Below are 12,021 nucleotides of genomic sequence, written 5' to 3' on the forward strand. Positions count from 1 at the left end.
AAAATTAAATTATAGGGCTTTACATGCCAAAACCACTTTTTGATTATGAGGCACGCCGTAGTGGTGACTCCGGAAATTTCACCTGGGGTTCTTTAACGTGCACCTATATCTAAGTACACGGGTGTTTTCGCATTTCGCCCCCATTGATATGCGGCTGCCGTGGCCGGGATTCAATCCCATGACCTCTTGCTCAGCAGCCCAACACAATAGCCTCTGAGCAACCACGGCGAGTAGCGGGGATCCCTCTAGAGGGAGGGCGTGCAATGTTTGGTTTGAAATTTCAGCTGTTTTCGCAGTGCGTAATACTCCACAGACACATCTGTTGGGTCGTAATGTATACGCTGCGCTTGCCAGTTTAAAATGACCAAACATGGCAAGCCATGAATTACAAGCCACGAACTTGCCTGCCCATGTGCATCAACAAGGACTAGTGGAGAAGTGCAAAGCTTGTGCCTCTTGACGCAACAGACCTGTGTAATTTGAACTAACACAAATGATGATAGCACTGCTGACATGCATTAGCTCTAACTCTTCCTAATCCATCACTGACATGCGCTAATTAGTTCAGTGTAACACCATCCTGGCACTCCTGATAATTTTGTCATTTCTGCCAAAGGAATTTCTCATTACATATTCTGCCATCTGGCCAATAGTCAAAGAATGTCCTAATGTGACACCGCAGATTTAAAGCAACCAGAGATAATCATGGGTGATTTTAATAGCGACAATGTACACACCCTGCTGCATGCAATTGAGGTTAATTCGGCTAGGGTACTCATGACAGTCTCAACCTGAGCCTTACATGGTTTATTTGCCATGTTCAATAAGTGTTGCAAGGTCCCTTTAATGAAAAATAATGCACACAATAACCGATAGAGCTACCAATGCAGTAGATGCACTTAAGTGAAGTATTACGTGAAACATGTGACTTTTACGTGCTGCCATGCCTCACGCTAAAGAATATCACTCAGCAGAAATAACTGCCATGCTAATGAGAACCATTTTGCACATTTTGGTTAGAGCAGCAAAAATTAAGGGAAAAAAAGAAAACGTCCCCTTGACTTCAATATTTCCATGCCGGAAGGTAATGAAGACCCAACGATCAAACTAGAAGATGGTACGCTAACATGGGCACTGACTGATGGCTCTACACTACAGTTGAAGGTTTGTAGAAAATGAGCATAGTGCACTGCTGCTGTGTTCATGCAACATATTCCAGTGAGCATTCTATAAACTTGGCACTCGATGCGTGCTGTTCCAACGGCTGTTGCTGTCTGGGTGCTATATTAACGTGTACTGAACTTGCAACAGTTTTACCTCTCTTGTCTTGCTCCTTCGGACTTCTGCTTTCTACCCCACATGCACTCTGGGCCAACAAGGCTACGAGAGCAGAGCACATGCTACACTAACTGGACAGCCCAAAGCAGGCTCGCATTTCGCAAATTAAAAGCAACAGTGGCTATGAGTGAAAAATCAAAACAGCAAATGTCAAGAGAAGAGAGACTGGAAAGGTCTGCTAGTTCGCCAGCCCAAGAAATGCAGTACAAACAGAAACAAAACAAAAACCACGCCAGAGGTCGTGCCTTGGTTACCTGTGGATTAAGTTAGTTAATGGCTCGATCAACTTTTTCCCCAGCCTAGGCTCAAGTGGGGTGAGGGCGCCAAACTGCAAAAGGAGACAGACAACTATGTGCGTGTGCACTACCACACTGGGCTCAGACACCACCCCTCCCCCGTGTACACCCCACCACACCAGCAAAGCTGCACAGTTTGTGCACACATGTTCCCTCCTATGCTTCTCACGACAGTGGTCAAAAGCAGAATTATAATGACTACGTTGCAAACCAAGCCACTTGTCTGCTCTGGTTCAGAAATGCTCTGCTATGCCCTTGTTTACTCTTTCGCACTTTGTTTACATCAAATAAACAAAATCTAAAATTTCTCTCTATACGTGTACACTGTCAGTATAAAGAACTGTTCAAGACCTTGTAAGCTTAATACTTTACTGGAAGGTGAGAGTTACATTTGAAACAAAATGTAATGGTGACTGGAAAAGACAATTTGCATTGTGCACTGCCACAGCAAGTTTCCATCTCAAACATGACAAGCTCAGGCAAGGTCCTCAAACCTAATTCCCACTTTAATACGCTGTTGACTTAATCGTAATAACACCACAAGCCTAGCAACTGATCGCAGGCTAATTAAGCAGTTGGAAGTAAGCACAAAAACTACTAAATCATTTATCTTGTTCTTGTTTTCTTTGTGCTTATAGGAGCTCATTAAAAACGCACGTCTGATATTTGCAAACCAGACACAATACATAAACGATGTAAACAAAAAGCTTGGAGCTAGCTGTGTGGCAAATAAAAAAAGCAAAGCCGAGCAGAGGCAGCACAGACAATGCGAGAGCTGCAGCCGGCCACAATGCACCGCTACTACTCGAGTCAGGCAAGACATGCAAGGCCCAAAGCTACTGCAGCTAACAGCACAGCTTATTCCTGTGTAAGATGATGAAGGTGTTGATGCAGTGGCCGTTACCTGCGTATTATGTTAATGAGCGGCTGACTCAATTTTCTACCCAGCCTCGGCTCAATGTAGGTCAGAACCCCAAACTGGATGGAGAGAGAAAAAGAGAAGGGGGAAGAACACACAAGTGAACCAGGAAAGGCAAGACAACAGGGGCCAAGACAAGACACACGTGCAACAAACACTGCCAGAGAAGCCAGCCATCATGAATGGCCACACAACACACTCCCCCACCCTGTTGTGCTGGACAAGAGCAGGCTATCACTGCACATTTTTGTTTTATCAAAAAAAAATTAAAATTTTGCTGGCAGAGTGCCTCAATGTGCCATGAATCAATATAATAAAAAAAAGACTCCTTTTCCAGTCACCAATGTTAAAAATAACAATAACCTTCTTCCACAACCACTGAAGTCATTTGCCAGCAAGTCACAGCGTGATGTCTAATTTAGGCCTTTTGTGCTCACTAACGGAAGGCCCACACTATGTCTTGAAAATGAATGCAATACCTAATATTACATGTGCAACATGCGCAAACTATTGCATGTGCAACCAACACTTATCCCTTTAGGGATGAGCGCTATGATACACAGCCCAAAGCCAATGCAGTCAGAGGACATGCTGTTCCAAGTCACTAAGAGGGGGATTACCAGCATAAAGTCACTTAAGAGTTTGGACAGCAGATCTGAAACAATTTTGTAGCATAACGGAACAAAAAGCTATTAAGTACTGTGAGCAGCTTGTTCAAACCAAAGAAGCACATAGACTAAAGCAGATCCAAGACAGGCTCTCATTCATAAACCTCCTGGATAATTCGGAGCATGAAACATTCTTCGCACATGCTTTCTTTTATAAATTATCTTTTGAACATGAGAAATACTAGTAAGATATATTTGTGTTAAGGGGCTTACTGCATAGTGTTCAGCACCTTCGCACCTGTAGTCACTGACACAGGGAGTAATGCCCATGGACTTGTCTACGTGAATTCTATGAAGAGTCCAAGCAAGGCAAACCTTGACAGTAATGAAACAGCTTACATGCATTTTCATAGTAAGTAGTTGTGTAGTAGTGTAGTAAGTAGTAGTGAACTGAAGCACGAAATCCTGGCTGCAGTTGGGGATTCCACAGGAAGAGCATTCTCCTAAGTAGTTTTCACTTGGACATGCCATACTTACTCAATCCTAATACTAACCCTGTCAGCCAAGCCTCAACCCTTCATCGCTGTCCTAAGCCAGCTGCCATAGCTCTGCTTACAGTTTCGCACAGCTACTTCCTCGTAGCAGCAGCCAACAACTAACACTGATGCCTTGTAGTTTTTACACAGTCGCAATGTCAGCCACTTAGTAGAGTTGTTGGAATAAGTACACTATTGAGAGCTCTGCTGTCAGGCACATCAGGCACGTGCTCACTTTGCATTTGTTTTTATTAATGTAAACTACCACTTTGAAGCATAGAAAAGTGAACCAAGAATAATTTGCTGGGCCAAGGACAATTAAATCTGACATTTTCAATTACAAATCACACTTTGGCCCTTGAGCTTATGTTTAGTTGGTCCAGTAATTAACAGTCTGGCTAATCAATTATGGTTTAGTAGCATGACAAAAAATATATCCCAGTTTGCAGGAAAACACTGCTCACAAACTGGGATACCTGTGGGGATCGAAGTGCCTTTCTGCGCCTCGTCCCCCAGCTCATGCACTGTGCTTAGTTCGATCTCCGGGAACCACCACCGTAACAGCAACATGGAGGACACAGCTAGCGCGCCAGAGCTAATTTCTCCTGCAAACCGTGCTTCTCCCTCCCGGGGTCAAATCGCCGCACGGGCAAGTGGCACCAAGATGCACCCTGATTGGCCTCTCGAGTGGCGACCCCCAGGTGACCTCTCCATCCGAGCTCCCTTCCACTGAGCGCTTTATCGCTGCAGCAGATGCTCACAGGCCCGCAACTAGTTGCTTACGTGGAACCTTTGCTCCTGAGACTTTTCGTTCTCGTGCTTGGTGCACCGCTTCCCAATTAGCCCTAGTGCAGCGGGCATGCATATTCATCGGTCTTGCGGCAAGCCTTTGCCTGTAAGCACCCTGACTATCGCAGTGCGCTGTATCTTGGGTCAATAAACCCGTGCTTATTGGCGATCTGACTCTGGAGCCTTCTCTGCACCGTGTTGGAGAGTCGACAAACCCTGTCGTAGCGCCCTTGTGCATTGTGGAGTGGAGGAGCGTAGTGCCCTTTCCTTACCGTAGCTCGTAAGATGAGCCTTGTGCAAACCCATCTCCATACACCCTGTACGCTTATAAGCAGTAGTACCAGCACGCCAAAATCAATTCCAAAGGGGCAACAATGGGCAACTCAAAGGGACCCAAAAGTCGCATTAATAGAGGCTACCCATCCTGTAAACAATGCAACTATACTAACTAGATGAGCACACTAACTATGCAGCTAAACAATACACACATTTCTTAAAGCCAGTTTGTAAAATCTTCATGCACTAGTGAAAGGGTGCACCTTAAAGGGCCCCTCATCAGTTCTGGCCAATTTGAGCTAACAAGTGCAGAGCATACAATGCACGATAACGATGCACGATAATGCACGAGCCCGTAAACACTCTAACAAGAATCACTCGTACTTTTTAAACTCGACAGCCCTATCCACCGTTGAGTCGTATCGTTATCTCGGTATTACTATTAATAGCAAGTTGACCTGGTCCGACCATATAACAAAATTGGCTACCGACACTAATAAATCACTTGGTTACGTCAGACGTACCCTTGCGCTGTGCCCCTCATCCACAAGAAAACTAGCTTATGAAACTTTTATTCGAAGTAAACTTGACTACGCCTCAGCTATTTGGAGCCCGCACCAAGCTTACTTAATTAATATGTTAGAATCAATACAAAATCGTGCCGCTAGATTCATCACTTCCAGATACAGCCGTGAAGAAAGTGTCAGTGCGATTAAATCATCTCTAGGACTCGAACCATTGGTGTTGCGTCGGAAAATTGCGAAACTGTGCCTTTTCCAGCGACTTTATTATAACTTCCCCGAACTGCATGGAAGGCTTCTAATCCCACCAACCCGTACATCTCGTCGCCTTTTTAACTCTTGCAGCATCCAGCGCTTGCATGGTTCAACAGCTTCCTTTAATCAATCGTTTTTGCCTAGCGCCATTATAGAGTGGAACAATTTACCAAATAGAGTTGTCAATGAGCGCAACCCCATTATCTTCAAGCAGCTGCTTACTGATCACCTTAAACCCTAACCTTACAATGACCGTACTGTGCCTTCATTCTTTTGCGATTGCCGTCTCACATTGTGACTGTTCTGCTGATTTGCTTTCTATTCAGTGTGCCTCTTGTTGTTGTTGTTGTTTTATTTTTTTTTATTTTTTTAATGCGAATCCACAGGCTGAGTCTTGTAAGAAATTGTAACCATATCTTTGTTTCTATCTTTATCTTCTGTAACCCCCCCCCCTTATGTAATACCCCGACAGGGGTCCTTAAGGAAAAATAAATGATGATGATGATGATGATGATCATGTCTACAAAGTATTATGTCGCTCCGTGCCGCGGAAAGGCCTGAAATTTCAATCTGAACGCCCTTTTCCCTTTCCCTCGCGGCAACCGTGCTCCAAGCCGGACGGTGACGTACACGTGTTCCAGTGCCTACATACCCGTGTTCGCAGTGTGATGTCAATCATCGAGACACGTGACTTCGAGAATTATTCAAGGCAACATCTGTTATTTGTGTAATATGTTGCTTGAACAGACGACTCAAAGCTTAAAGAAATAATAAAACACACAAACCGAATGTGTGCATCTTTTTCTTTCACTTCGCACTAAAACAAGAGAGATGTACTTCCGCTTTGTCTGTGTGCAGTCATGCATGCAGACACTGAATCTATGTCATTTTCTACCATGTTCCAGCACAGGATCATGCACTGTGATTCACTTGTGTCTGCCTCAGTATTTGTGTAGCACTTACTTATACCGCTTGCAAAGCGCACAAAATTGCACACTGCACGAAACGAGACGATCAGAACAGCTCGCATGCAACACAATCAGCGGAAATGCGCTGCGCCACAAGAAAGCGAGGAGGAAAGAAAGTGAAAACGGGGCATGTGATGCATGCGTCACGCGATCCTCGAGGTCCGGTATCGGTGAATGCAGGGAAGGAACTTCACTTGCGGAGGCTAGATGGGGCAACTGGAGAGAGTGTCTCGCTTGGCAGTAGCGCTCGCTTCGTGAAATCATGGGTTCGTGGCACTGAAATATTTCTATCTCAACTTTTATAGAGCCAATTTGAAAAATTTTTGTGGCAGAACACTCCCTAGAGGACAGGTAACAACTTCCAGCGTACAACCAAATTTGCTGTAGGGCCTGGTGAGGGGCCCTTTAAAGGGGCACTGTAACATAAAATTAGTTCACCTTTATTACTGATGGATTACCCTCACTGAGAATGCCACCCTTACTGCACACACACAAAAAAAAAAGACTGGTGGCGACGCCAGCTTGACATTCGCACACCAGCTCACCACGACATCATGCATTTTGATGGCACCTGCTAGGGCCTACTAATTGCTCTATCTATAAAAATGGACTACATTGTGTTCTAAAGGAGGCAAACGTTGAACATGGCAAGCTTTGGAAACTTATAGTACTGAGCGAACGCAGTCAAAATAAACAAAACCATCATACTAATATACTGTCGTTGAGGTCGGACGACTTCAATAGGCCCATAGAGTTTCTCCATGGATGGGCCTCTGCTGCCTTCTTTGATGATGCCGATAGTGTTCTATTGGTTTCGATTTCAGCTTTGCTAGCTGCGAAGCATCTACGGAAGGAGGGCTTCACTGTTATTCATGATTTGGCGCAGGCTCGGTGCAATTTTCCGCTAAAATATTGTTTTGGCACAGGATGGCGCAATTAGCGCAGCTGTTCCACCACTGCTTGGGAAGTGCAGAGCCTCCCTTCCGACTATGTCCCGAGGACACGCTTCAATAAGACTGGAAGCATGCACTGACTGGATGCGTCCAAAGATGACCTACTTTGGAAGAGGGGTCAATTCAGAGTCTGTATGGATTTCTATGTGGAACATACATGACCAGCAATTCATAAATACAGTAACATTTCTATATTACGAATCTCTCTGGATGGTGCAAAATGAAAGAGCGTAGGCTTGGGCGTGTTGGTATTCCATAACATTTAGGTCCCTTTTTGTGCACCATAAACCTAAAAGTTATGGTGCAGAAACTCCATTACACCTGAAATTCGTACCACCCAAGAACGTTTTAAAAAATATGGAAATTATAAGGGGGGACACAGCAATGCAATAGCCAACATGTTGAATATTTCAGATTTCTAAATTCATTTTCATTCTGCAAACTTAAAACCTTCCCTTATCTCATGGCTGAATATTTGTAAGAAATATGCAGCAGAATTTGAGAAAATTGCACTTTTTCTGTGTGTTGTCTTCGAAATTGGGAAGAAAATCAGGTTTCAAGAGGTGCCACTGCACTGCTGCGCCACAGTTCTGAGGCTGCTGCCGCAAATGGAACAACGGCGCTTAAATCAACTAACGACAACCCCCATGAGTGTTGTGTGCATTGTAAAACTCTCAAAATGTTGAAAAACTCTTCCGAAAAGTGAACAAACATGTGAGATAGCCAAAAGCTATGGGTAGGTCCATAGAGCAAACATAAAATTGCAACTACTTTGTAGCTCCCGTTGGTCTCACTTTCTTGGCGGTGCCATATCTTGGCTTCAATTGTAAGTCAGCCCCCAACCTCAGATTTTCAAATTTTTCAATATGGTAGTCACCGGGGTGCTGGAGCCTCCTTGCTGACTCCACCGGAAGTCATTCAGCGGCTCGATTGTTTGTACTATTATGCGCGACACAAAAGGCAGTTTGCAACACCGATAATTTAACACGATGTAAGCTAATGGACTTCGGCTGGGACTTTGGCGGCTCGATTGTTCGTATTATTTGCAGTGGCACAAAAGGCAGTTCACATCATCCATAATTTAGCACGATGTAAGCTAATAGACTTGGGCTGGGACTTCGGCCGCTGGACTGTTCGTATTATTCGCCGCGGCGCAAACGGCAGTTTGCAACATTCATAATTTAGCACGATGTAAGCTAATGGACTTGGGCTGGGACTTCAGTGGCTTGATTATTCGTATTATTCGCCACGTCGCAAAAGGCAGTTTGCAACATCCATAATTTAGCACGATGTAAGCTAATGGACTTGGGCTGGTACTTCAGTGGCTCGATTGTTCGTATTATTCGCCGCAGGGCAAAAGGCAGTTCTCAACCTCCATAATTTAAACCCGATGTAAGCTAATGGACTTGGGCTGGAACTTCGGTGGCTAGATTGTTTGTATTATTCGCAGTAGCACAATAGGCAGTTTGCATTATGTATAAATTAGCACAATGTAAGCTAATGGACTTGGGCTGGAACTTCAGCGGCTCGATTGTTCATATTATTCGCCGCAGCGCAAAAGGCATTTCGCAACATCCATAATTTAGCACGATGTCAGCTAAAGGACTTGGGTTGGGACTTTAGAAGATTGACTCGTCATCCTGGCCCTGCGAAAGTGGATGTCCGGTGAAGCTGTTGAAAACCACCACTACAACTGCTGAGGGAGGTATGCAATGCTTTATCGTTTGAGAATAATGGTAGTAATGGTAAATTTGGCAGCATGCTGCAGCTGGTCATATTGCTATTTCTTTTTCCCTTTGCCGCTCCTCATATTCACGCTCTTGCAAGTCCTATGTAATGCCTACATATAGCGGTACTGCAACAACAATGGAATCGGTTCTTTAATATACGGAAGGCTAGGGACGTCACTCCCTACATCGCAAGCTGCCGTCACTGCGTTAACAGGAGCACCTTATCAATTATGTGGTTTGGATGCTTGTTTCAGGCTTGTTATTTAATGGAACGAATGCTGTTCTGTATGTTGCAAGTGTGATTCCAAAGATGGTACCATATTTACTAGATTCTAATGCGCCCTTGATTGTAACACGCACCCATTTTCCATGACCAAAAAAAAAAGGAAGAAAGAAACTGCCCTCGATTACACCACGCACCCATTTGCCGTGACTTAAAAAAAATACAGTCCTTTACAGTACCATGCACCTCATTTTTTCATACAGAAATACAACTTTCTCTCCTTTGGGAAAAACAAATGATTCACTCCCAATGCACTAAAGTTGCGATAAATAAAGTCGCAGCTTCACCCAAAAGGTGAAGCGTCAGTAACGATAGCAAATTAGTAGACAGCTATACGAAAAGTAAGAATAGTAGTTTTATCGGCCGTGTAAACTTTTAAACATTCCCTAACTAACTAAATTAAGAAGCATGAAATCAGGCACACACAAGCAAACATGAACACATCTCACTCAGTGACCGCGGAAACTCTAAGCGCTGGACTGAGGAACTGCGATTGCAGGAGCAAGGGAATTGACCTTTGTGCGGTCTCTCGCTTTGACGTGAACTAAGCGACGAGAACACAGCATGGTGCGCCTAGATGCGTACTCTTATCTTCGTCACAGATCGCTTTCAATATAGGGGCCCCCGCAGCCACGCCGTACGTAGCAGCTGCCGGTGTAGAATGCTTTTCCTGTGTGTGCAAGTACTGCATGCAAGTTTCAGGAACTCCGAATGCCCGTGATGTGGCCTGATTTCTGTTCATCTCCGCACACATGATCGCTTTGCTTTTTAACCCTTTGAGGGTCGATTTTTTTCGCCATATGAAACCACCTAGGGTCAATTTTTTTATTGCAGATTCCAATTCTCCTTAGGGACTTATTTTGAAAAAAATTTATTGTAATTTTTTTAGGATGACTGTAAAGTGAGAAAAAAATATTTTGCGTTGGTATATATGTACTCTTCATTCATGAATAACAATAAAAAGGAAATAAAATTATAATGAAAAATTTGATGCATTGTTATACACATAGTGCAAGGCTTTGAAAATGTGCAAACGAGAATATTTTGTAAGACTCAAATATTCCTGCTCTTACACTAATATGTACACCCTTGCAATTCTTTAACAATATCGCGCGAGCTTCGACTGCGTGGCACGTCAGTGGCCCTTTAGCGGTGAGGTGATGCCCTAAATCCGAACAGCACTGCAGAATACATTCGAACTGGAATTCGTCTTGCACGACCGCACATACAGTTGGTAATTCTGCAGCCCTCACCACTACAAAGCCATTGGCACGCCTTGCGGTCGACACCCGCATGTTATTGTTAAAACATTGCAAGGGTGTACATCCATAGCAGAATAGAACTGCGTAGGTGCGCGCACTCAAGAAAACTGCGTGCTTGTGTGCCCGTCAAAAAAGCAAAACGTGTGACAAACTTCCGCTAATCTTCATCTTATCGCCAACCAGAGGCAATTAGTTCTTGCGAGTGCAAAAAAAAAGGCACTGGAAACGCATGCATGGCGGCATCCTTCCTATGTGCACCCCTGTGAGCACTAAACGAGCGAGAAACAAGCAGTCGCCCTTTGAGCGATAAGTAACGAGATAGCTATCAGTTAACCGTGCAACGAAAATCGAGAGAGGGAGGCGCACGAAAAAAATTCCCTGTATTCTCACATAGTGGCAGCACATGACAGAAAAGAAAAAGTTAGGATATTGGCGTGCTTTTTAAACGTACAGACGGTGCCGTATACGGCATCGACCATTTTTGGACTTGTTCGCAGCGCCGTATATTTACGTCATTGACCCTCAAAGGGTTGCTGCATTGTGATGAACTCAGCATGTCTTTTCAATCAGCAGTTCCATGCTGATAGAGCAAACGCAGAAAACGGAAAGACAGACAGTGCACTAAGCTAAGCCAAAGGCAGCATTGCCTAAGCACACATACTACAGCACACGAAGAAAGCTATGGCAGCTAGGTTTGAAACACGTATGAGGTGGCCATTTTGAATGCTGATGGCGATATGGTAATGCAGATTTAGGGTTGTACTCGATTCTAATGCGCACACAATTTTTGGATCCATTTTAATGGAAAAAAGTGAGCATTAGATTCGAGTAAATATGGTATGTACTTTTCGCTTCACTTTTTAGAGTGCTTAAAGCCTGCTTCACCTCTGCCACAGGTTGGCCCGGTATTACACTACCGTCGGGATCAGTCCACATTTTTACCCATGGATGACGACACAAAAAGTGCCGACCAATGAGAGGCTAACAGCTTCACTGTAAAAATTAATATCACCTCTTAATTCGTACAAGGTGTGATCATATCAGCAAGTTCCTACTGCAAAGGGTTCATGTATACAACATATGTCTACAATTATATTCATTAAAGATAAAAACATAGGCTTCAGTTCTACTTATTAAATTGCAATTACCGTATTTACTCGAATCTAACACGCACTTTTTTTCTGATAAAACGGGTCCGAAAATTGCGTGCGTGTTAGGAACGAGTACGACCCTGAATCTGCATTACCATGCCACCTCCGGCATTTCTAAATGGCTACCTTGTATGCG

General features: G+C 44.0%; 1 protein-coding gene across 5 annotated transcripts in view; it reads right to left on the minus strand.

The window, feature by feature from the left end:
• g (adaptor-related protein complex 3, delta 1 subunit-like garnet) overlaps positions 1 to 12,021 on the minus strand; it is a 354,723-nt gene that overhangs the window by 312,472 nt on the left and 30,230 nt on the right. For 4 of the 5 annotated variants that reach the window (XM_070524729.1, XM_065441037.2, XM_065441036.2 and 1 more), the window contains exon 8: positions 1,593 to 1,666. The exons of the other annotated variant lie outside the window; for it this stretch is intronic. In XM_070524729.1, the coding sequence (XP_070380830.1) occupies positions 1,593 to 1,666 (74 nt within the window). The remainder of the gene's footprint in view (positions 1 to 1,592; positions 1,667 to 12,021) is intronic. 5 annotated transcript variants of the gene reach the window in all.

The sequence above is a fragment of the Dermacentor albipictus genome, chromosome 9, assembly GCF_038994185.2.
Source record: "Dermacentor albipictus isolate Rhodes 1998 colony chromosome 9, USDA_Dalb.pri_finalv2, whole genome shotgun sequence".
In the NCBI taxonomy this organism is placed as follows: Eukaryota; Metazoa; Arthropoda; class Arachnida; order Ixodida; family Ixodidae; genus Dermacentor; species Dermacentor albipictus.